Genomic DNA, 26,979 nt, shown 5'->3' with positions numbered 1-26,979 from the left:
TAGAAGTGTCTCAGATCCATAGATGGCATGCTTTGAGTTTCTTTTAAATAGCTGGAAAAAAAAAAGGTAAATTACCAATGACAACTTTTTACTAGTTAGATTCAATATTCTTCCTCCATAATTAAGGTAAAAGTATATCAGCAACTTTCCCCTTTTAAAATCTACCACTCAGTAATCATATAGATTATTCTGGCTATTTAATTTTTCACATCTGCTTGTGCTGCCATAGTGTAACGTTTGATAAGACAATTAACTTTGTACACTCAATGAACTTTTGGTGGAATTATTATACCTTACATTAGTACAAAATTATTAGGAAAGGCTTCTCTGAAGCAAAATTTTTGCCATATAGGAAGAGGAGGGATGGGGAATGATACTACAGTTAAAGACATTTTTCTGCCTCTAATATTTGTTACCACTTCTAGATGTTGTAGTTACCTGGCAATTTTGAAAAACGGAACCTTTAAGTCTAATCAAAGTGTAGGTGCTTTCAACTAAGACAGGACGTTGAAACTACAGGGAGCAGCAGGGGTCGGAAATTTTCTGTTGCTCTTCTTGCCTATGCTTTACGGTACAAGGGTTGGCCCTGGTTTGGTCCACCTGCCAGCAGAGTTTAAAGTTTCCGAGGCTTGGAGGAACACAATGACTTGGATCTAACAGCCTAAATGGGGAGATGGGAATTTCTGCAGCATTGAGGAAGCCGTTAAACTGTTAAGCAAACTTTTTTTTTTTTAATGTGTCTGGGCACACGACAGACCTCCTCTCTCATGGACCAGAAATTATTTCTGATTATCCAGAATATACCTAAAGCTTGAAGACATATGGCTGGGAAATGAAACAACCCTGGAGTGTGGCCACATCATTATTTTGTGTCGCATGTTACCAGATGGGCAGTCGGTGAATGGCGCTGGGATGTGAATGGACAGTTTTATAACGTGAATTTTTCCCCCAATAGAGCTGAAACAGACATTTCCCTCTCGTCTTTTGGTCTCTAGCACTCGGAATTTCCCCCTCTGCAATATCAATTAACTCAACTTTGCAGTGGGGTGGCCAAAAAGGAAGAGGATGAAGAGGGCTTTATAATCTTGTAAGTGCTGGGCGAGTCACAGCGCCCCGGGAACTGCGGCTGCGACCCGCCGCGTCCTGTGCGGATTTCAGGACTTAAACCGCGCGCAGGCGGCTATGGAGTGGACAGTGCATTTGAACCACGGAGGATAAACACCCGGGCTCGGGAGCGGTGTGCCGATCTCCAGGCAGCCTTGGAGGCCGCTGCTGACTCTCATCGGTGGTATTTTATTATCATTTTCATCGTTCCTGAAAAGTCATGGAAGACGGCCCGCTGCCCGACCTCAGAGACATCGAGCTGAAGCTGGGACGCAAAGTGCCCGAGAGCCTAGTGCGCTCGCTCCGTGGGGAGGAGCCGGTTCCCCCGGAGAGGGACAGAGACCCCGGAGGGGGGAGCGGGGGCGGCGGCAGCGGTTGCAGCAGCAGCAGCAGCTGCTGCAGTTTCCCTCTCTCCTTGTCGTCCTCCTCTTCATCCTCCCCAACCTCTGGCTCCCCACGACCCAGCCACTCCAGTAGCACCCTGGAGAGGCTGGAAACCAAGCTTCACCTCCTCAGGCAAGAGATGGTGAGTGTGGTGCGCCGGCTGTGGGAGTGGGAACCCCGGCAGCAAGACCCGGGAGGTGGAGCAGGGGAGAGAGGACGACTGGGGCGGCCGAGCAGAGGGCTGGGTGCATGGGAAACACTGGTGAGAGGGACGCGCAGCGGGCGCGCATATGGATGCAGCTGCAGGAAGCTTGTTTACGGGAGACTTTGCTGAGTCGCAGTTCGCTAAGACGGGAAAGCCTGCCCTGCTCTGTGTACTTTCTGAAGCCAACTCGCTGCTACCGGCTCTGACCATTCACGTGCCGGTCCACAGCCTCCCAGGCGTAAACCCGCCCGAGGGTCTGCAGTTACTGCACCCATCTGGGGCCTGCTGTCTGCCGTTTACACTTTCATTTCCAAACGTGGGTCGGTCCGTCGCGCTTATTGCAAAAACACTTCCTGGTTTGCCGAAAGGTGGCGCGGCGGGGTCCCTGCAGCCCTTCTTCCTGGCTCACTCCTCTTAGACCACTACTGCTCCCGCCCTTTGGTGCAACTGTGGAGCTGATTCTCCACTGCTGGTTCTGAAAACAATGGCTCAGTCGTCCTCGATGTCCTTATGAATAGCTTATTTCATGGTTGATCCGAAAGAGCAGGTGATCCCCAGGCCCAGAGATTTGCTAATAACCACTTCCTACCCTTCCCCCTCAATCCTCAATCTGCAATTGTTTTCTGTGCTGTTTGCAAACGTTAGCCTAAGAATAGGACAATGGGGCTAACAAGGGTCCTAGAATACTTGTTATTCCGGATGTACTGAGAGAGAGACACTTTATTTACTTGCCGTGAACTCGGGCAAATTACTTAACCTTTCTGGACCTCGGTTTATTTTTTACAATGAACTGGTTGGAGGAAATGATTCCTTCCCAAATCCTTTTAAGATGACCACACCACAAAACCGCATTCCCCACCAGCTTGGAAATGAAAGCAACAACAGGAGCCTCAGCCACTTCTACAGACATCCTATCTATAGGGGCTTTGCATGAAAAAGAAGTAACTGGTAGTGTTTCCCTAGCTCCTCTCTTTTTGCAGTTGGAACTCTGGGAGGGAATAAATTCCACAGCATAAAGTAATCTTGGCAAACATATTTGTACAAAAAGCCATTCTTCAGAGATCATGTCCTACATTCAGAATTTTTACCACACTATCAACAAAAAGGGCTCCAAAAACCTCTCAAGATCTCTTAAACTGGTCTACTTAAGAACTTTACTTTTTATGCCTCAAGTATCCATTTTCTTCCCAGCTGGAATGCACCAGATGTTGAAAGCAAACATGTAGAGATTCATACACGCATAGTTCTATGTATGCATGTATATATATGTAATGCAAAGATATCATGACTCTATTCACTCTTACTATATTTCACTAAATATATACACACACCACAGGTTATACATATTACTCAATAATTATTCAGTAAGCACATTTACTATATCTGGTAATTAACCAGGTGCTCAAAACACACAACATAAAAGTTCAAGGAGCCTATTTGCTTCTCCTGTTGCTGCTAAGTCACTTCAGTTGTGTCTGACTGTGCAGACCCCATAGATGGCAGCCCACTGGGCTCCCCCATCCCTGGGATTCTCCAGGCAAGAACACTGGAGTGGGTTGCCATTTAGGGCTCTCAAATCTCTTGCACTCACCATTTATTATTTATATTAATTGTATATCAAGCCAAGTGTACTGAAGAATTTTGTAAGATTTTTAGAAAATTATTATTTTTCAATGAAAGGTATTTTCTAGCCTTGTTTATTTTTCTCCATGGAAATGTCATAGAAATCTGTTTTCCCAAGCCAGATCTTGCTATATATGATTATGTTACATAAGTAAATACATTAAAAAATAACAGAAACAGCAACAGCAGGAGCAGATTATTAAATTGACTATATTTTCTATGTGAAGCATAGTTATCTATGCATCTGGGAAGATTTATGCCAGAGCAGATGTTTTTGTCTTCAACTTTGTCCTCTAATAAAGGTCTCCACTGAGCAAATGATGATACTGACACTGGCCATGGGAGTTTAGTGGGAAGGAATCAAAAACAGGTATATTCCCCTGCCAGTGAGATAATTTTCCCCCATTTTATGTAACTCTTGTGGGTGCTAAAACCTCCAGTTTCAGCATAATTGCAAAGCAACATATTTGTTTTTATGTAGACTTGGCACTTTTGTTATAAATGTGGAACAGATGTAGTTGTACAGTTCTTTCTGTCTCCTAGCATCCTCCTGGAGAGAAGTTGGGGTGAGTCCTCTGTGAGTTGTATGTTCTTTTCTGCCCTCTCCTGTGAGCACTGAGTCAGCCTGTTTGGACTTATGCCTGACCCACATTTTATGCTCATTACTTTGTGTTCACAGATTTTTCTTCTGGATGATCTGGAACTATCAGGCTTGGGTCTTGCCCTCAGAACTCCTTCCTATGAAACACCTTAGCCTCGTACAAGACTTTCTGGACACTTGCAGGAATTAAGACTTCCTTCTTTTCCTATTAAAATGTATGTGCTAACCATTGACCAAAGGCACCGTAGACTTTTCTAAGATAGAATCTCAACACACTTTTAAGTTCTTTACACACACCTGGTTTTCTCATTGTCTCTCATCTCCTTTTATGGTTTTGTGAATCATTACCTTAACTCTTATCTGTAAATATTACAATCAAAGCTCTTAGAGGTCTGTGAGACTCAGGTGTAAAGGAAGGAAGATGAAAGAGATTGAAGTGGGGAGGAGGTGTTTCTGTGGCCAAACTTCTTAACCTTGAAACTCTTGTTAGCAACATGAATAGCATATGTTCACGTGGGAAGGAAAATATTGGAAAAGGAAATTTTCAGGCATATATTTGATTGCTGCTGTTTTTGTTTTAGTCGCTAAGTCATATCTGGCTCTTCTGTGACCCCATAGACTGTAGCCCACGAGGTTCTCCTGTCCATGGGATCTCCCAGGCAAGAATACCAGAGCGCGTTGCCATTTCCTTCTCCAGAGGATCTTCCTGACGCAGGGATGGAACCCATGTCTCTTGCATTGGCAGGTGGATTCTTTACCACTGAGCCACCAGGGAAGCCCATATATATTTGATACAGTAGGGCAACTGAAAGTAACCATCAGGATATTTTTGAGAGGGAGCACATTTTCCCAATAGGTAAAATATTTTTCAATTTAGAGATAAGGAAATTTGACAATACAATAAGCAAATGCAGGGATATATATAGGAGATTTATAACAAAGTTGGAAATAGATGTCTGATGTCTTGTGCAAAGTCTGCCCAGTAATATTTGTTCACTGCTCTTCAGTTCACAGAGTGTTTTACTATTTGTCATATTATTTGAGTCTCAGGTCATAACTGAGAAAGAAGTATCTTCACATTTTGCGAATGAGATCATTGTGGCTTAGAGGTGGTTGAGAAAACAGGCTAGGGTCACACAGCTATTTAGTAAACAGAATCACAATTTGAACGCATATCATCTGACTCCATGTACTATGCTTTTCCCCCATTCTAGTCTGCATCCCAATAAATTCTCTTCAAAATATAGAATAATTTTTATAAATCTGTGATAAGTCACAACCCCTACAATACTTAAAGGACCAACAAAAAGAAGTCATCATGATGTCATGTCATGGGTAGTTTCAGATATTGGTTCATTAAATAACCAACAGATATTTATTAACTGCCAACAATGTACCAGGCCTGCCTTGAGACACTGGGGATTTGGCACAAAGTGCTTACTTTAAAAAGTCAGTCTTTGGAGGCTCTGTCCTATATTTGGACTTTTCATTCTACTATCTATGCAGACTCTACTTGCAAAGGTTTCTTAAGAATAAGACTTTAAATATTGCTTATCAAATACTGTCCTAAGTTTTAGAACATCACATAATATCTGAAATATTTTTCTAATAAATGTAGATAATCTCTGTCAAAATCTGTGTTTACCAGTTAGTAGTAAATTTTATACTGCAGTTTTCTTTAACAAGATGCTCCAGGGATTTTAGTGTTATCTCAGTAACATCTGTACCATACCTCTAGTTTAAGACTGAGCATTACGTGTGTTGGTTTACTCTGTAAAAATTTTGAAATGTATAAGGTTATAATGATAATCACTCAACAATCAGAGTCTGGAGTTAGAAGGGATCTAATGGACCCACTCAAGTTTGCTTTCCTAGATAATTACTGTTCAGAACAACAAAGTACGCTGAATGAAGTATATACTACCTATTTATGCCACATTCCAGATTTTTGGAATTTTAGTCAATTCTGTGTCATGCTGGAATGGTTAATGCTGTGCCATTAAGAATGACTAATCTGAAAATATTGTTTCCTCATCCCATATTTTAGCAACTACTTTTGCAGCTGTGTAATAGTGAGGAATAAACAATTTCAAGTTATTTATTTGTCTTACTATTAAAGCATTCAAATACCCCACTTAATTCTTCAACTCTTGCTTTAATAAAGTTTTCTAGATAATACCCAGGGCTAGACACAAACACACATAAATACAAGGCACATAATAATACTAGAACATAAATTGAAAATTTTTGAAAAGGATAGAATTGTATTTGGTTTTTATCAATACTTTCTCTTGTCTATCTTTTCCATGCCCCTTCTCATAACAAATCGTTTGTCTATTTTGTAATAAAAAATAAAGTTACTTTATATTTCCTCAAAAAGTGATAATAATTTCATTAAATTAATTTCACAATTGCTTTGGACATGTTTCAAATTAGGCTAGGAGATTTCTATCACTTGTTCCATAATACTGTTTCAGTAGTATTGTTACTGTTTTATCATGTAGTTGTTTTTTTTTTTTCAATTGGACAAAACTTTATGTAAAACTCTTGGGTATATACTTGAGAAGTCATAACATGGAAGGCATTTTCCTTGATGAGTTCACAAAACAGCTGAAAAGATGAGATGGGGATATAATTTTGCCAGGGAAAGATTACAAACCAATATGTCAGCATGCCATAATAGAAATCGGACATAACTGCTGAGATTAAAAGATAAAGCTCAGGAGATTTCTCCTGACAAATGTGCCTTGTACAAGGAATTAAAAGTGCTGATAACCATGCAAATTAAGGGCTAAATATTAGCGATAAAGACATCAAAGAGATGAGAAAATCTGCTTCTTAAACAGTAGCTTCTGTTATTTTGCACATGGAATGTTGTTATACTTAATCTAATAAATTATGTTGGTATGTGTTTCCTTACACAGTGACTTAAAACTGACAGCAGTGTAGGCAAAGGTAGTAATTATTCTACACATAGAATTTAGAGGATTTATGAAAAACTTTTAAAAAAGTAACATATCAAAGAACCGATGAGCCCTGCCCTGTCCCCAGGAATGTACACCAAATGGAAAGAATTACCTTCCATTCAAGTTGTACAACCATGCTGCTTCAGTCTTGAGAGACCACAAACTTTATGAGGATTTTTTAACTTCTCATAAAAGATTATGTTTACTTCCTTGGTAGCATAAAAACATTGTTTACCTTCCATTTTATGGTAATGAATCATAATTAAAACACTTTCTCACATAAGACTTTAGTTTTTGAAGATACTACTCCTGAAACCGTGATTCATGGCTGGAATCTCTGGGATTCCTGACAAGTTGTTATTTTTGTTTCTTTTGGGGGGGTGGGGCAGGGACAGTTTCTTTGAAGAACATTCCTTTTTGATTATCTTTTAAAGCTGTTCAGTCATTACTCAAGCGGTGAACCTCTGGTTCGGTAGAACCTTCATAAACTTGGGAATCGGACAAGCTGGGATTCCCAGTCAAGCCTAGAGCAAGTCAGAGTGCAGACAAACCACAGGGCCTACCAGCCTGCCAAGGCCCTGAACTCTGTTCTTGCAGAGACTTTTAGTCCATCTTCCCTGGTGGGAGGGCCTGCCCAGTTCTCAGCAACCCTCATTCTAATCTTGGCTCTTTCGCTCACTGCTATGTGGCATCTGCGAGTTATGTAACTACTCTAGGACTCTGCTTTCTGTTAACATAGTGATTAAAGCATCTCTCATAAGGCATTGTAAGAATCCAATGAAATATAAAAGAAATCAGCTATTATTGATGCATCCAAAAGCAGTAAGAATGATGACAATAATAGGTCTTCTGTCAATTACATGGCTGTTCTGCTGATCGTACAAGGAGAGTCCTTGATGGGACTGATGAAAGTGTGGGCACCTCTTCTATCAGACTGACCATCATAGCACTTCTCATGCATCAGATCTTCCATAGAGACTGCCTTTCCATAAAAAGCAAAAAAGAAACCTGTGAAGCCTTTCCCCAGCTTTAGTGCAAGCAAATTATAGTAGCATAAAGAATTGCAGAACTTAATTTCTTTAGGAAATCTGAGGAATTGAGACTAGTATTTGGTTACTCATCGTGAGACTTTTCTATGTAGAAGGCACTGTGTTAGTTTAACAATTGTATGTACTATCCCATTCTTAATAATAATCACAACTAAATATATTATTCACAAATATTTTTTATAGATAAAGCATTGAAGCTTGCTGTTAATGCTCAAAACTACTGAGAGAGTGGGGATAAGCTAGGTTGGGGTCAGAATCTGAGCTTTAAGCCTGAGTTGCTACATTTCACCCTTTAGAGAACCCTGTTGCCCATATTGACACTCAGGTTTAAGTGTACATGTGTGATTGTCTCCTAGAATTTACAAATAAGTTAAACTGTGTGGTTATTTACCATAAACCCTCCAAGGAGGAAGAAAAACTAAAGACATCTATCTTAGGAACAACCAAGATTTGGACGAACGTGTTTAAAATCAGCTTGTTTCCAGTACTTGTACCCTTTCTTTTTGCCACCATCACCAACATTCCCATAAATACTTTTGTACAAAAGCTGCTGGTGAATTAATGCCCTGCCTTGACTAGCTCAAGGCTCAGAGTTCAATGCTGGAGCTCAATTGTGTTCATGACTTGGAATTTTAAAAACTTACCACTGGTAGCATTTTAGTTCCCTGAGACATTCTCTGAAGTTAAGCTTGGATCTTAGATAACTCACTAGAAAGTAGTAGAAATGAGAAATCCTTACACCTGCCAGGACTTTACAGATATGTGCTCAAAACACCTTGATCCAAACTGTGCTCAGTGTAAACTAGTCATAGAATTTCATAAGGAAAAATTATATTTTCAAACATACATTTCAAAAGTCTCAGTTTTTAAAATAAAACCCAAGTAACTCTCCTTTTAAAAAAGGGAATAAATACTGTGCTCAATATTTATTATGTTAATTTTACAGATAAGGAAACTATGGCTCACAGGGGTTAATAATTTGACTAGGTCACCATAAGTGGTTTCCCAGCCATTCATTCAAACAAGAACCACTGGGTATCTTCTGGATCCAAATTATTCCCAAGCAGTGCTATATCTCAGCACCATGAAGTGTGCATTTATTGTGAATGGACATTTTTGGAATAATTTCATCACACAACTACCAGTGGATATTTTGGTATCCCTTTAAAATATTATTGTTTCCTATTGAATTTAAATATATGCTCTCTTATTATAAAACTTTCAGTAATATTATATAAAGGAAAACAAAAGTCCCTTTTCACCTATCCTTAACACATCTTCCCTGTTACTCCTTACCCAAAGGAAACCACTGCTGGCAATTTGGTGTGAATCCTCTTGGGTGTTTCTCTATGTCTTTGCCTGCATATATAGGCATATATACACTTACAGAATTTAACATGTGTGGATTTCATTTTTCTTATTTTGCACAATAATATTTTATTATGTCACCTGGCATTTATTGGATTAGTACAATGTACCAGTTGGAACTGTAAATAGGTTTCATGAATTGTGCCATTTCATTCTCACTCATAACCCACTTGTGAGGTAAGACCTGTGGGGTGTTAGGTAATATAAACAGATTACTGATAAGAGTTTAAGAAATATTTATCTAGTCAATTTGTATCTTATTCTGTCAATTGACTTATATGAATCTCAACTAGTCACTCATTAAAATGAAAAAGCCATTAGTTTGCTTTTAATAATAAATGATTATCCAAATATTCAGTAGTTCTTTTAGAATCAAATTCTACCCATAGAAATCTGACTTAATCAGACCACTTCATCACTCTTTTGAAGAAAGTAACCAAGTCTTCAAACTGGAATGTACTTCTCATCAGTCACTTGCCATTTAACATAATCTGTGTTGAGTTTTTTTAATAATAATATCAACAAAACTTTTTAAAGTTGGGTCAGAATGGCACAAGATGATTCATGCCACATCCAGGAACTAGAATGGCCATCCTTAAAACTAAAGTGCCCCTGTGGTCGTGTCTCAAAACCATCTTAGATTTGTTCAGACTTTGGAAGGCTCATGAGGACAAAACAGATTCTACTCGTAGAGGTCAGACATAATCATAACACTGGATTCTTTACTTGAAGAAATAACTAATATCCTTCAAGCCTATTCTTACATGAAAGTGATGTATAAAAGTAGAACTATACTACTGACCAATTTGCCCTCTCCATGAAGGCACATCTTATGGAGAGTTGGAAGATTGCAAAGCAAAAAATTGGAAGAGTGAGATAATTAAAGGGCTTCCCAGGTGTCACGAGTGGTAAAGAGACTGCCTGCCAAGGCAGGAGACATAAGAGATGCAGGTTCAATCCCTGGGTCAGGAAGATCCTCTGGAGGAGGGCATGGCAACCCACTCCAGTATTCTTGCCTAGAAAATCCCATGGACAGACAAGCCTGGAGGGCTACAGTCCATGAGGTCACAAAGAGTCAAGACATGACTGAAGCAACTTAGCATGCACACACACAAAACAACTTCTTGTCCTGCATGAACTATATCCAGGTTGCTAAATAGGCCTGGAACATACTTTCACAAAAGCAACATCTGAAATTATTATTGCCCAAGTAGGAAATGATTATTTCAACACTGACAAGTCCTTTCTATTGAGTAAGGTGAATTACAAATCAACTGACTCCTTAGGATCTTAGTTGCAATGGCTGATGGTAATCGTGGACAAGACCACCACAAGGAAGGTAATGGACTGGATGACTACTTTGAGAACATTTACCAGCATTCCACAGTTTCCTCCTATGAGCCCATGCCTCCTGCCAGATATAGATGGGTAGAAAATATTGACTATGATAGATTTTACATAGGATTTTAGTGAGAAAAGCAGTCATTTGCTCAGAATGCAGAAAAGGACAAAAGTAACTGGTTATAGATAGACTAAGCCCTTTATAGGATTTCATGGGTAAGCATCTGAAACCATACTCTAGCCTCTTACCATCTTACAAAGGAAAGGAAATGAAAGTGAAGTCGTTCAGTCACATCCGACTCTGCGACCCCATGGACTGTAGCCTGCCAGGCTCCTCCGTCCGTGGGATGTTCCAGGCAAGAGTACTGGAGTGGGTTGCCATTTCCTGACCCAGGGGATCTTCCTGACCCAGGGATCTAAGCTGGGTCTCCTGCATTGCAGGCAGATTCTTTACCAGCTGAGCCACCAGGGAAGCCACTTACCATCTTACAAGATGATGATAAAATAGTGGTGCCAGAAGGCCACCAGTTTCATCACTTAAATCAGTGATTTTATAACCACACTATAAAACTTAATGATTTAATGGTATTTGAAATATTGTTCATTGACACAATTTTTCTGCAGAAAAAGCACATGATTCTTTAAGATATATTTATAAATCTCTGGTGCTAAAGAGTTCCATAATGTAAAAGTCTGATAAAATCCTATGTTCAGTTCAGTTCAGTTGCTCAGTTGTGTCCGACTCTTTGCGACCCCATGAACCACAGCATGCCAGGCCTCCCTGTCCATCACCAACTCCTGGAATTTCCCCAAACTCAAGTCCACTGAGTCGGTGATGCCATCCAACCATCTCATCCTCTGTTGTCCCCTTCTCCTCCCACCCTCAATCTTTCCCAGCATCAGGGTCTTTTCCAATGAGTCAGCCCTTCACATCAGGTGGCCAAAGTATTCCAGCTTCAACATCAGTCCTTCCAGTGAATACCCAGGACTGATCTCCTTTAGGATGGACTGGTTGGATCTTCTTGCAGTCAGGAGTCTTCTCCAGCACCACAGTTCAAAAGCATCAATTCTTCAGTGCTCAGCTTTCATTATAGTCCAATTCTCACATCCTTACATGACTACTGGAAAAACCATAGCCTTGACTAGATGGATCTTTGTTGACAAAGTGATGTCTCTGCTTTTTAATATGCTGTCTAGGTTGGTCATAATTTTCCTTCCAAGGAGTAAGCGTCTTTTAATTTCATGGCTGCAATCACCATCTGCAGTGATTTTGGAGCCCAAAAAAATAAAGTCAGCCACTGTGTCCACTGTTTCCCCATCTATATGTACATGACTTCATTTGTCACTTTGTATTTGGGCCAAATTTTGGCTGTATATTTCAGTTTGGTTAAGAAAACTACTGTCTTTTTCTCCCTCTCTATAATAATCCTGAGGGCAGAAGCTATGATTAAGCACTTCTGTTTCCCTAATGCCCAAGCAATCATTTAAGACTCAGCATTTGTTTAATGTGTAAATCAAAGTACATCTTAGTCCTGGTTCTAATTTTTGGCTTTGGAAGGCGTTAACAACATTGCCTTTTGGGACTTGAACATAGAACCCCAATCCCTCCAGTGCTTCCCACCAGCCATGCCCAGTCACCTGGAACTTAAGTTCTTAGTTAAGAAAGACAGACATTTTTCTTCCTATTATCCATTACTGTGACACTTGACTTAAGAGAGAGAAACAGGAGGGAGGGTGGGGAGAAGAGAGAGGAAGTGAGGGAAGGAGGTTGAAGAAAAGGAGGAAGGAAAAGAAAAGAACCTTTTTTTCTCTGTGAAGTGATGCAGAAGAATTTTTCTTGGTTTCAGGACCTATTCTATTCTCACATATGGTCAATTTCAGAATGTGTTACTCTCAGGGATACTGGCCACATAGGAATGAAAGGATGTTTTTCATCTCCATTAGGTGCACAAAGAAATGCACATTTTAGTTTCTGTCATCTTCTTTTCCTATTCTGGAATGAGGTTCTGAAGTCCCAGAGTTAAAAAAAAAAAGGAACTTAAAGAGAGACATCATTTATGTTATATACAATACATATTGATATATAACACAGTTTATGTGGTTTTGGTTGAAAATGATAATTTATTTTGCAGTCCACCTTGGTACTCAGAGAGCACTGATTTCTTGGGCATACTCCTCTGCCTCTCCTTGGCATATCCTCAAAACAGACTTGGGAACACTGTGTCTGAGGTATTTAAGGCAGTCTGCAAACTTGCAGTGAACATCATCAGCAATGTCCAGATGGGTAAATTAGATTGATGGAATGAGAAAAGTTAGGTTTCTTCAGTATTTATAAGATTCTAGAACTGGAGACTGTTTCAAAGAATGAACCAAGTTTTCAGTTTTTAATTTGTAACTAGATTTCAAAGATGAAAAATGGCTATCAGATATGTTCAGTTCAGTTCAGTCGCTCAGTCGTGTCCGACTCTTTGCGACCCCATGAATTGCGGAACACCAGGCCTCCCTGTCCATCACCAACTCCCGGAGTTCACTCAGACTCACGTCCATCAAGTCGGTGATGCCATCCAGCCATCTCATCCTCTGTCGTCCCCTTCTCCTCCTGCCCCCAATCCCTCCCAGGATCAGATAAGTTAGTATCACTACTAACCTAGCAACTGCATGGGTTTCCTTCAGAATTTTTTTGTCCCTATGTGAACTTTTAAATACTACTCACTTTCCCAAAGTGGTTTTGGTTTTATCCCCTTGGTTTTATCCTCCTCCAAGAAGCTACACTGCATGGTCTTTTGCTGCTTTTAATCTTCCTACTTCTTGTTTATATTACCAACAGGAAAAATTTACAAATATGTGGGGAATTTTTTTAAAACTGTATTTTAAAATAATTTTGGACTTTACATAAAAGCTACAAAAACAGTCCTGCAATCATGGAGAAGGCAATGGCACCCTACTCCAGTACTCTTGCCAGGAAAATCCCATGGATGGAGGAGACTGGTAGGCTGCAGTCCATGGGGTCACTAAGAGTCGGACACGACTGAGCAAATTCACTCTCACTTTTCACTTTCATGCATTGGAGAAGGAAATGGCAACCCACTCCAGTGTTCTTGCCTGGAGAATCCCAGGAACGGGGGAGCCTGGTGGGTTGCCGTCTATGGGGTCACGCAGAGTCGGACACGACTGAAGCGACTTAGCAGCAGCAGGCTCTCCCACTTGTTACCTTTACCTTTGCATTCCTTCCCTCTCCCCTTTCTCTTTCTCTCCCTCCTACACACATATCCACATACACATACAAAAATACAACTTTTCCTTAAACATTCTTCAACTTAAAAGTTTCTCTCTAGATACTTCAGTGAAAGTTTCAGCACAAGAAATTATAAATATTGCCCATCCTCCCTCCTATGTATAGTATATTCATAATTAATGACTGACATCACTTTCTCCTGCTGAATTTAGACCTGTCCTAAGAATATTTTTCAACAGAGCGCTACAGGTGGCCACCTCACATCAATCAAAAGCATACCTCAGGCCAGCACTCAGTTAAATTGTACAAGTGTGTCTACCTGAAGCATATTTGGGGCAATTGGAAGAATATGCTCTCAATTTCCTACCTTCCTATTGACTTAATGCCAGAAACCCTGTTCTTACAAAATCATCTTTTCAGACAGAGTTTGGGCTCCATATGAAAAAATGAAAGGGTAACTGGAAGATTTTGGACCCTAGGTGGTATTCAGTAAATACGTTTTGAATGTTAGACACTTTCTACTACTGATATTTAAGCTGTATAGGGGCAAGGATGCTGGAAGCTAGTTTTGTTAAGTGAGGAAGAGCAGAGAAGACTATGCGGGAAAAGTAAATAATCTTTTAGCTTTTTTTTTTTTTTTTGTCTAACAAAATATTTCTCCTTGGAGTTGTTAATTTGCACTGTACACCATAGTTTACAAAGCATTTTCACATATGCTATCTTCCTTTCTCAGTCACGGGGTTATGAGGTTACAACAACTAGACGGTGAATGTAACATTTGCAGCATATGCTATTTTACAGTGTTTATAGCATTCATTTGTTAAAGTATAGTATCTGCCTAGTAAGTGTGGCTAATAATAATAGCCTTCTGCCTGATATTATACTCACTTGGCTAAAGAAGTAATAAATCAAGCTTTGCTATGACCATCATCGTGTTATATTAAATTTAGCATTTAAAATTCAGACAAACCCCTTTTGGGGATTATGCTGTTGCTAAGTCGCTTCAGTCGTGTCCGACTCTGTGCGACCCCATAGACGGCAGCCCACCAGGCTCCCCCGTCCCTGGGATTCTCCAGGCAAGAACACTGGAATGGGTTGCCATTATATTTAATAGTAAAATCCATATATTGAAGTAAGTCTTGAAAAATACCCACTTGTTTTTCCTTTACTCTGGTGATGTTAAGAGTTTGCCAAGAACTACGGCTCTGACAAGCTTAATGAAAGAGAATTTTAACTTTTACATTCTGTTTGTTAATTTTTAGTTTACTACTTCAGTTTTAAAATTTCTATTTCCTTTATAAAGTAATACTTGTTCCAGTTATTCCTTATTTGGAAGTTTTTAAAAGTTAGTTTGGAAAAGCCAGAATAAATATGTGAGAAGAAAGTCAGGATAACGAAGAGTTGAGATTTATAGTTTTCTATGTATATTTTTGTCAGTGGAAAAAAATGAACTAGAATATGACAAGGATTATTTTGGTAGACATTGGACCCATGAGGATGAACCCACAAGTTTTCATGGGGACCAAACTTACATAAGGACTTAGAAATGGATTTTGAAATTTCCTCCACTCTGTCCAGTTCCCTCCCTCTAACCACCATCCTTCAGCCTATGAAATTATACAGAAATTAAACTGCCATCTCTACCATCATGTGTCCCGCTTCAAGATAATCTGGTACCACAGGGAAATGACATTTGAATTTTCCATATCAGTATGCTTATGCATAATGAAACTATTTTCTTAGATGTCTGTATTGGTATAATTTATTTGGGTTATTATTTGAGTTGATTTTTATCAGCATAGTATTGTCCATTGCCTTGATCTGTACTTCAAAGTGGAGTCTGATGAATATCCTGTGGGTCCTGGTAAGCATTTTTTAAACTTGTTCAGTTGCTCACTGGCAGTAATTTTTAATGGCCCTCCTTTCTAACCAAGTTATGACTTAAACATTTATAAGTGAGATTAAAAAACACCAATTTCACAGAAGATGGGAAATTTATTCAGTGAAGCAATTGACTACTTCTATTCTGTTGCAGTTAAAATGTCATCTGGATTCATACATGATAAGAAGTGTTAGTCACTCAGTTGTGTTTGACTCTTTGCAACACCAAGGACTATAGCCCACCAGACTCTTCTGTTCATAGAATTCTCCAGGCAAGAATGCTGGAGTGAGTAGCCCTTCCTTTCTCCAGAGGATGTCCCTGACCCAGAGATCAAACCCTGGTCTCCTGCATTTGCAGGCATGATGAGATTAAGAATTTTGGAGGAATTTTTAAGATCAAGAGATCTTAATGGTTGTCATGTATTGTATTAATGTAGTATTGTTGTTTAGTCGTTAGGTTGTATCCAACTGTTCTGTGATCCCATGGACTGTAGCATGTCAAGCTATCTGTTCATGGGATTTTCCAGGCAAGAATACTGGAGTGGGTTGCCATTTCCTTCTCCAATATTAACATATACTATAGCTTTAAAGGGAATTTAAGAAGACAGTGAAAGAATTTCTTTAAACAGTATTCCTTCCAGTCACAATACAAAGCAATCTTTTTAGTGAGCCATAACTTTACTTGGCAATAGACAAGGAAAATCAACAGGCTTTGGAGGGTGGTGCCAGCACAAAATGGAATTGCCCAAACATTTTGATTTAATTAATAAACAATATGAGTTCAGAATATTGTCATTAGCAGTCAATAAATTAAAAAACAAGGCTAAACTCACCAAAGTATACTACTTTCTGTGTTGGATACTTTTAAATAATCCCAGCACAACTATCTTACCTTATTGGCATTAACAAGCAGGTGGGTTATCTGTAACACTTTTACTTAAAGCCAGGAACCACTAACTAAGCTTCTTAGGAGCGCGATCAAAGGCTCACATTGCTGAATCGGAAATGGAGATATAGAGACAGAGCAATTTACGGTAGACTGAGACCAGGCCAGACTTCCCACTTTCCAAACTGGTTGTTCCGGATACTGTGGAGCAGCCAACATAAACAGAGGAGATGCATTTCCATTTATATGTTAATTCCCAAAGTCCAGATATCATTATGGGAATGCCCAGTAATTTCTTAATACTAACTGTTGTGTTATGTTTATTTGCTTTCAGTCTCACGACAAACTGATTCTGTTTGGATTTCACCCAGTATTCCTTAAGGAGAGATACACGGTGCCTTTTTAGTTTTTTTTTACCTCTTTGAGTTGATTTTTTTGTCAGTAGGATCAAATAACTTGAGAAATTTATCTACATGAAACCCAGTGCCTTTTTGTAAGCAGAATTCTGTGCTACTCAAGGACACTAACTCCTCTGAGAACAAATAAAATAAGTGTATACTAAGAATGTCAAGTTGATTCTTGTTAGACTCATTTCCAAGTGTGTGAATCTATTTTCTCTCTCTTGACCTTATACATGAAATTAACTTTGCCCCAGCCAGAAATTTTAGTTGTTCTAATATCTATAGTAAATATACATCTTTCCAAATCCTCACTCTTTGTTGGCCCTTAAAGACAGATGGAAACTCTCAATTGCAAATCATTTAACTATGTAAATGTCCACCCTGGACACTGTTCCCCAACTCTGCTTCTAGAAATGTTTTCTAGAATAGAGATTAAGTAAATAAAACACATTCTAAACATCATCTTTATCCCACTACCATATAAACGCCAGGAAAAATACAAATGAATTTCAGACAAGAATTTCAGGTAACTTGCAAATCAATCAGATAAGGCATGAGGTTGTTACTAAAACAATAGCAATATTTAACCTCCACATTATTGAAAATTCTGGTCTAATGCCAAAAGGTTCTGACCCATAATAAAATGTAATTTTTATTGGAAACAAATTCTAACTATCTGTACTGTCCATACACACTTATCTTTTACATCTTAACATATCACCCCACCTCAACTTCTTCAGAGTCCTCTGTGTATACTCTTGTCTCGACATTTGTACATGCCATTCCTTTTGTCTGCATCTTTTTTCTTTCCCATCCTCATCCTTCCCACTTCCTGTTAACTCTGATTTTTTATTGTTCCAGTCATATCAGGGATAATACTGTATTTTTTTTTATATCCCTCATAAGATTATAAGTTCTCTCAAAGCCAGAATCTCATTCAGTTATTTCATTTCTAGAATTCAGCAAAGTTTAAGAGCTCAGTATTGGAGGAATAAATGAATAAAGCTGTCTAGAAAGTAATTAGGAGAATAACTGTCAGTAGAAATATCAGCTTGAGTAAATTTAGGATAGTATAAAGCACTGACTGCTTGTTCAACTGTAATGAGAATGATTGAGGTGGATGAGAAGATTATGCTGGAGTCAATGAAAAGAATATTGGAAAGGTAAAACTACCCAAATGAATAGAAAATACTAATCTAAGAAGTTTGAATATGATTTGACTGGCACTAAGGACCAATAGTGGCTACCCACTCCAGTATTCTTGTCTAGAGAATTTCATGGGCAGAGGAGCCTTGTGGACTATATATAATCCATAGAGTTACAAGAGTTGGACACAACCAAGCAACTAACACTTTCACTTTTTTCACTAAAGACCATGTAACAAAAGCTGTGTTATATTTTTTAATATATTATTTTTCTCTTAAGTTCTCTTCTTGAGAACTAAATGGTTTCCATGTGTTTTATATTACGGGATCCTTAAAGTATGCTGTCTTTTTGAAATATTCATAAACAAGAAAGCATGCTATTTATTACTGAGCAATGAAAGTATGTAGCAGAATAACAAAATGACAAAAATATTTTTGGAACAAGGAAAGAGAAAAGATTATACTTATTCAAAATATAAATATGTCAAAATTTTTGTTTTCTTCCTACTAGGTATAATTTCATAATTATAGATTATATGATTACAATATATGCCCTCAATAAATTTAAGTTGCCTTTATTAGTATGTTGATATTTTCTAAGCAAAAAAATTATGTTTTAATTATCCAAATGACATTTATCTGTGAACTAATTATATAATTCTGACTGTTTGCTTTATTTTGAAATTAAAGTAGTTTTCTGATTAAAATGTAATATACATTCCTGATGCATATTTTAGAAAGTACATAAAATACAAGGAAAAGATGGAGGGACCAAAAAATTATTACATTACCCTGAGGCCGCTAGTGTAACATTTTTGTCTTAAAGTATTTTTCTCTTGTAATTTTTCCTTTTCATTGTTGAAGTTACACCTTATATTTTACTTTTTGTAGCTCTTTTTTTTTTTTTTTTTTTTTGCTGGACATTGTATTATAAGCCTTTTCCTATACGATCTTTCTAAACTTAATTTTTATTGCCTGAAAAATACTGTTTTCTGTGCATTTCTCTAATACTGGATAGTTAACTTGTTTCTTATATTTTTGTTGTAATGATGTAATATTTCCTTAATAATTCCTAGGCAGGCAGAATAATTGCCATTCCTCTTGCAACATGATTTTCCAACTCTTCATTCCTTTTTCTTTTGTCAGACTGAATATTTGAGTAGTTTGTTTTTCTTTAAAGGGTGCATGAATACTGTTTTCTGATCTCTTGCAGAGGAGAAAAGAGCAGGTAAGCATCTGCGTGACCACATGTTATAGATCTCAGACTGAATCCCAGCTCCATCAGTTTCCAATTGTATGAAGCTGGCAAGTTACAGATCCTCTTTGAGTTGCAATTTGAAGATGATGATATCCATTAAAGTTTTTGTGAAAATTAGGTGAAATACATAGACACACACACATGATGAACTAGTGCTTCACTAAAAACTAGCCATTATTTTGTATGCAATATGATTATTGTTAGAATTCTTTGTTGTCACTTTGGAAGTTATTTTGAACTTATTAAAACTTATTAAACTTATTAAATTTTCTAAGTGGGATAATATAAACAATATAACAAAAATTCAAACTGTGAATACTTTTATCAAAATAAAACCTCCACTACATTTAAAAAGCACTGCTACCAGGATTCCTCCTATTTCTGACATCGGTCACAGGGCTTTAATTATGGTACCTATGCTTATTTCCCAGAATTCGATACATAATCTCCAGCTCCTCTTTATCTGAGCAGTGAATTCTGACATTGTATAACCAGCCTAGAAAGATGCTATTACTGAAGAATGGTAATGGGAATCACTCTGATAAGTTTAGAGAAGCCATATATACAGACTGTTAGGTGGGACCAATGTCAAGTTTTAGCTGATTGCAAGAATAACATCTCTGGATCAGAAGATGGACAATGGGAAAAGAAAAAAAAAATTTCCCTAGTTTTAGAGGAACCTAGATGGAGGAGCCTGGTAGGCTGCAGTCCATGGGGTCACTAAGAGTCGGGCACGACTGAGCAACTTCACTTTCCCTTTTCACTTTCATGCATTGGAGAAGGAAATGGCAACCCACTCCAGTATTCTTGCCTGGAGAATCCCAGGGACAGAGGAGCCTAGTGGGCTGCCTTCTATGGGGTCACACAGAGTTGGACACAACTGAAGCGACTTAGCAGCAGCAGCAGGCACAACATTGGTTATGTTTTAAATTGCATCCAACAAAATTTTAACTTCTAGACAATAAATATAAATTCTAGTGATATTTGACTGTAAGTCTGAACTTTCATTATAGTAGTTTTGCTTTTATTCTGTATTAAAATATGGGATGGGGACTTCCCTCATAGCTCAGTTGGTAAAGAATCTACTTGTGATGCAGGAGACCCAGGTTCAATCCCTGGGTCAGGAAGATCCCCTGGAGAAGGAAATGGCAACCAAATCCAGTATTCTTGCCTGGAGAATCACATGGACAGAGGAGCCTGGCAGGCTATAGTTCATGGGGTCTCAAGAATCAACATGACTTAGTGACTAAACCACCACCAGCACAATATGGGATGGGGCTCCACCAGCACAATATGGGATGGGGCTTCCCTGATTGTTGTGAAGGACAGGGAAGCCTGGCATGCTGTGGTTCATGGGGTCACAAAGAGTTGGACATGACTTAGCAACTCAACAACAACAATATAGAATGGGGCTTTCCTGATGGCTCAGCGGTAAAGAATCCACTTGCCAATGCAGGAGACTCAGGTTCTATCCCTGGGTCAGAAAGATCCCCTTGAGAAGGAAATGGCATGTTCTTGCTTGGGAAATCACATGGACAGAGGAGGTTGGTGGAGTACACACAGTCCATGGGGTTGCAAAAGAGCCAGATAGACGTAACAACTAAACAACAACAACAATAATAGGATAAGCTGTTGACTTTTAACTTCAGAAAATTCTTTAAGGATTTTATTTCAGTTGCAATTATGTATTTTCTTTAATAGACAGATATCAATAGATATTAATAGACAGCTTTATTAAGAAGATTGATACCCAAAGGAAAAGAAATGATTTGGCATCATCTTTGCTAATTCTGTGGCACACAGTTATATAAAATCCAGCTATTATGTAGTATAACATGAAAAATGAAAGTGACGTCGCTTAGTCGTGTCCAACTTTTTGCAACTCCATGGACTATAGCCTACCAGGCTCCTCCATCCATGGGATTTCCCAGGCAAGAGTACTGGAGTAGGTTGCCATTTCCTTCTCCAGCTGATCTTCCCAACCCAGGGATCAAACCCGGGTCTTCCACATTGCTGGCAGGCTACTGTCCGAGCTACCAGGGAAGCCAATATAACATGTGTGAATGCAAATATTTTGTTTCTTTTTTATCACCTGAATTTATAGTTGTATTTATAGAACCAAATCCAAATAGATCATTGACTATTTCTTGAAAATGAACAGTAGTTTAGAGGCTAGTATATTAGGTAAGCATCATCGCATCTTAGGGTATCTCTGTAGTGGTTTATGGGTATTAAGTAAGTTTTATCATAGGCATCATTCTTATTTCAAATTTATAAAAAAGGGCATATATATTTATAAAACTGTAATTGCTTCATAGATGAAATTTTCAGTGTAATATTAGGATAAGGCATCATCTGAGTAAAAATAGTAACACTTCATATTATTATGAATCTGGGTGTCTAGACATGTCCTGATGAATTCATCATGTGCCATCTGTTCAATAAATCTTGCTACCAGCAGACTTATTTTTTGCCAATAGGTATTGTAGGTTTCTATCCATATTTGTTTGACTCTTTCTATTACTGATTTTTCTACATGGTTACGGACAACATTATGATGTAAAACACAGGGGCAAACTAAGTCCTGTATTTTAAAAACACATTTTAAAACTATAGGAGAATTGGACCCAGTTATGCCTGCATTGCCTTGACTGTTTTCTTTTCCATCCTTTTCACCTTATGTGATAAGAATTAAGTAAAATGAACCATCCTGTTCCCAGTAGCTCTTTTTAAATGTGGTGACCCATCTGTTGCCATATGCCAGGCATCTGTTTTTATCACCCTCATTTGTGATCTTTCAAAGTTAGAAGTGATGAATTAACATTGAATTTATGCTAATTTTTCTACTGTAAGAGAACAGCTATTTGCAAACCATTTAATTTGGCCTCAGTGATTTTTCAGGTGGAACAGAATATGCAAGGATAAGAATAGAAATCAACAATATATTTTTATTCTCAGTTACCTTTTTGAATAGGTGTGTAAGTTTTAGTTAATTATAATACTTCCATGGCTCCAATTTTTCAACAGCAAAATGTGAGATGGGATTCTTGGTTCTAAAATACATATTAAATTTAGATCAAAGAAATATAACATTAAATATAATAGTATCAAATAGTTCATGAATCCTTATTCAGATCAGCGCCTGTTTAATCCAAGTAGATTTCTTTAAAAAAAACAGATTCATTTTTATCCAATCTTAAACCATCATCAAAAGGTGTGGGTGGTCTGTTAAAGGCTAATACTACAGACCAGACCATAATTTAACATATCTCAGCTTTTTAGTGTTGTGGAAATATCAATGAATTGAAACTAGAAGATAGAGGTTTCAGTACTATTTTTGCCACTAAGTGGTGATACAGTGTGGAGCAAGTCATCAATCTTAAGTTGACATACAGGTCTCATAGAATGTGGTAGCGTGATTTAATTATTAACTGTGGTTTCTTTTACCACTAGCAATCTGAGATTCTTATTCCTGTCTTTAAGGTATATACTTTTTGGTTTCATGGAATTAATCATGCATGTATTCATCAATTCATTTAATTTTTCATTGTGTACATGTAATTCTGAAGTATAATAGGTAACAATGATATTAGATATTTTGATTGAAATATCAATGACTTTAAAAATGAAAATAAAAATGACAACTCACGTGTATCGTGCAGATTTTCTATCCTGAAACCACAGTATAATCTTTTGAGCAAGGGAACAACCAGATTTTTATTGGAAACAAATTGAGTCATTTTCATTGACCTGCTAAATTATCTTGAATTTCAGCATCCTCAAATGTGGTAGACTTTTTAGAAACAATTCAGAATGTCAAAGTTTTTCAAATGCTTTTTCTGCATCAGTTGAGATGACCATGTGGCTTTTGTCCTTCAGTCTGCTACTGTGGTATATTTAATTGATTTTCCTATGTTTGAATCATCTTGGCATTCCAGGAATAAATCCTACTTGGTCATAGGCCCTTTTAATTTGTATTTTAATTCTATTTGCTAGCATTTTGTTGTGGATTTTTGTATTAGTGTTAATCAGGGCTATTAGGGCTATAGTTTTCATATTATATAGTGTCTTTGATTTTGGTATCAGGGTAATGCTGCCTCATAAAATGACTAAGGAAGTACTTCCTCCTTTTCAAGTTTTTTGGAAGAGTTTGAGAAGGATTGTACTTAATTCTTTAAATGTTTGGTAGAATTCTCCAGTAAAGCTGTCTGGTTCTGGTCTTTTCTTGTAAGGTTTTTGACTGATAATTCAACTTTCTTACTAATTTATAAGAGAGAAAAAAATTTCCTGTCCCTCTTAGGTGCTCTAACTGGGTCTGAAAATTAAACTGACAAAGACAAATTAACAGGAGGAAAGCATGCAGATTTATTTAATATAAAGTTTATATAACACAGGAGTCTGCATAAGGAAATAAACATCTGAAGAAAAGATTAAAACTGACTATTTTATGTTGGGTTAGCTGAAGAATAGACACTCATGTAGAAATAACATAGGCTGAAGACTATGAGCTCAGTATAGTGAACTGGAGGAAATTTAACAAGGCCTATTTGTTCAGATTCTTTTTAGCATACCCTTGGGTTTTAAAGGCAGGGATTCGTCTTTCCTCTAAAGAAAGGGAAGGTACTTCTCACCTGAGAGTTTTAGCATATGTTTCGGAAGAATGTGGGAAGGTGGTCAGAGTGAACTTCCTGCTTCTGCTATCTTCTCAAACTCTTTCAGCTTGAAATATTCAGTATACCAAAGTGCCTTTTTCTTAGAGGTAGCCTGTCATGAATAGGTCTTTTTAGGTTGCCTTATTTATTTATGATTCAGTCTTGGTAGGTTTTTTAGAAATGTAGCCATTTCCACTAGGTATCCAATTTGTTGGTGTATAATTGTCTATAGTAGTCTCAAAATCTTTTTGTTTCTGTGGCTTCTCCTCTTTCATTTCTAATTTTTCTTATTTAAGTTTTCTCTCTTTTTTCCTTAGTCTAGCTAAGGGTTGTCAATTTTTTTAATCTTTTAGAAGAGGGACTCAGCTTCATTGATTTCTTTTTTTTTTTTATCATTTTTGCTATTCTCTTTTCTATTTATTTCTGTTCTTTTTTTTTTTTAAATTTCCTTCATTTTGCTAGTTTTCAGTTTAGTTTGTTCTTTCTATAGTTCCTTGAGGTGTATAACATCAGGTTGTTGATTTGAGACTTTTTTTTCTTTTCCAAGTCAGTGTTTACTGCTGCAAACTTCAGGGGTTAATTACACTTTGTTGAGCATCATTGGGCCAGGCTCTGTGTTATGTGTATATATTATTTCATGCAGTTCTTCCAGCCATACTAATACAGTAATCTAGTGGGTAACATATACCATTTTATGGATTAAAATTTTGGTGCAGAGAAAATATTAAATAGCATGTCTCACTGACAAATCCTAAGAGCTAATTAATGGAATAACTGGATTTTATACCTGAACTTTGAAGATCCAAACTCTACTTCTTTCTGGGATACCAAACTGCCTGGGATACCATTTTCCTACCTGTCTGAGACTGGAACTTCATAAAGAAAAGAAATGCCCAAATATACTAAGTCAAAAAGGAAAAGACAAAATAAAGCAAAAATGTCTACTTCTCTTAGTTTATTTAGAGGAAAGAGGTAAAATCTTTGTGTAAAATGGTATTGCCAATGTGTGAGCAAGAATCTATTAAGATCATTTGAATGTCTGGAGCTTTGTAATTTTAACATTGAAAAAGAAATTATTTCTGAACAGCAGTCTCTCTTGAGAAGCTCAAACAGAAACTGATACATCTTAATTTGGACTAATCATAAAATTAAGGTGTAAAAGCAACTGAATCTATTTAGGTCTTTTATTAATACACAGAGATAAGGATCAGATTCTTACCCTTGGTATGAAAAATTTCCCCAGTGAGTTGCATAAGCTGAGAATGTGATTTCTTAATTATGATAATCACATTGCTATTCCACACAGCATCTTTTTTCCAAAACCATCTAACAACTCTACCAGCTAGCAGAGTCCCTAAGGTAGCCTCAGGATATTATTTTGAAAGTGGTTAAATATATAAATGATAGCTAAAGCTATCAAGAAACTGGCTCACAATGAAATGAACCAGGTGTCACTGTGTATCTGAGGAATCTATATCCTTGTTTATAGGATGGAGTATCAGACATTTCTTCTTCTAAAGGGAAACAGAAATTCTCAATTATCACTCCTTTTAAGAAATATTTACTGCATTAACTTCATTAAACTGCTGTAAGGATGCAATTTCAAAATGAAATCTTGCTTGTTCTCTTGAGAACACTTTAAATGCACTCATTTAAAACATAAAGTTTGTTTAGCAATTTAAAACATAGTTTGTTTAGTAATTAAGTTAGAAACAACGTTATTGCATTTGAAAGGCATGTAACAAACTTCCTTTGTAGTCACACACAAAAAGGCAGCATAAACATAGACTTCAGAGAAATTTAAATATGTCCCTAAATAGGGAGAACAAGTCAAAACTCAAGAGGAAATGCATATTTCTTATGAGAATTTTAAGAACAGTAAGACTGGGTTTATGGGGAGGAAATCAGAGATCAGAATAAGAATTTGGAGTCAAGACCTCTGGGCCTTTCTCTGTCACTTCACCCACATCTTTGCTTCTGATTGAAAAACAGAAAACAGCCTTGCTTCACATGTACAAACAGACTTTTATTTATTTATTTTTTTAATGCTCAGCCCAGTTCCTTCTAAACATGAATCTATCATTTTGCATTCAGGAGCATGAACTAGTAGGTTATTTAGTTTGGCAAATCAGTCATAGAAGGAGTTTGCATCCATCCAGAAAAAGAAAATGAAATGCAAGTTTGCAAAATGGTTGTCTGAAGAGGCCTTACAAATAGCTGAGAAAAAAGAGGTGAAAGGCAAAGGAGAAAAGGAAAGATTACCTATCTGAATGCAGAGTTCCAAAGAATACATAAAAAGCCCTCCTAAGTGAACAAAGCAAGAGAGTTTCATCTATTTCTGCTTTATTGACTATGCCAAAGCCTTTGACTGTGTGGATCACAATAAACTGTGGAAAATTCTGAAAGAGATGGGAATACCAGACCACCTGACCTGCCTCTTGAGAAATCTGTATGCAGGTCAGGAAGCAACAGTTAGAACTGGACATGGAACAACAGACTGGTTCCAAATAGGAAAAGGAGTACATCAAGGCTGTATATTGTCACCCTGCTTATTTAACTTATATGCAGAGTACATCATGAGACACACTGGGCTGGAAGAAGCACAAGCTGAATCAAGATGGCCAGGAGAAATATCAATTACCTCAGATACGCAGATGACACCACCGTTATGGCAGAAAGTGAAGAGCAACTAAAAAGCTTCTTGATGAAAGTGAAAGAGGAGAGTGGAAAAGTTGGCTTAAAGCTCAACATTCAAAAAATGAAGATCATGGCATCTGGTCCCATCACTTCATGGGAAATTGATGGGGAAACAGTGGAAACAGTGTCAGACTTTATTTTGGGGGGCTCCAAAATCACTGCAGATGGTGACTGCAGCCATGA

The 26,979-nt window shown here is 37.6% G+C and overlaps 1 protein-coding gene across 1 annotated transcript in view; it reads left to right on the top strand.

Annotated features, from left to right (window-relative positions):
* Positions 1 to 627: 627 nt before the first annotated feature.
* LOC120860252 (leucine rich adaptor protein 1-like) overlaps positions 628 to 26,979 on the top strand; it is a 47,687-nt gene continuing 21,335 nt past the window's right edge. The window contains exon 1 of the mRNA XM_040236050.1: positions 628 to 1,630. Within this exon, the coding sequence (XP_040091984.1) occupies positions 1,325 to 1,630 (306 nt within the window). The 5' untranslated portion in view covers positions 628 to 1,324. The remainder of the gene's footprint in view (positions 1,631 to 26,979) is intronic.

This window comes from Oryx dammah, unplaced genomic scaffold (genome assembly GCF_014754425.2).
Source record: "Oryx dammah isolate SB20612 unplaced genomic scaffold, SCBI_Odam_1.1 HiC_scaffold_11050, whole genome shotgun sequence".
In the NCBI taxonomy this organism is placed as follows: domain Eukaryota; kingdom Metazoa; phylum Chordata; class Mammalia; order Artiodactyla; family Bovidae; genus Oryx; species Oryx dammah.
Note: the sequence above shows the minus strand (reverse complement) of the source record. Positions and strands in the feature narration are given on the sequence as shown.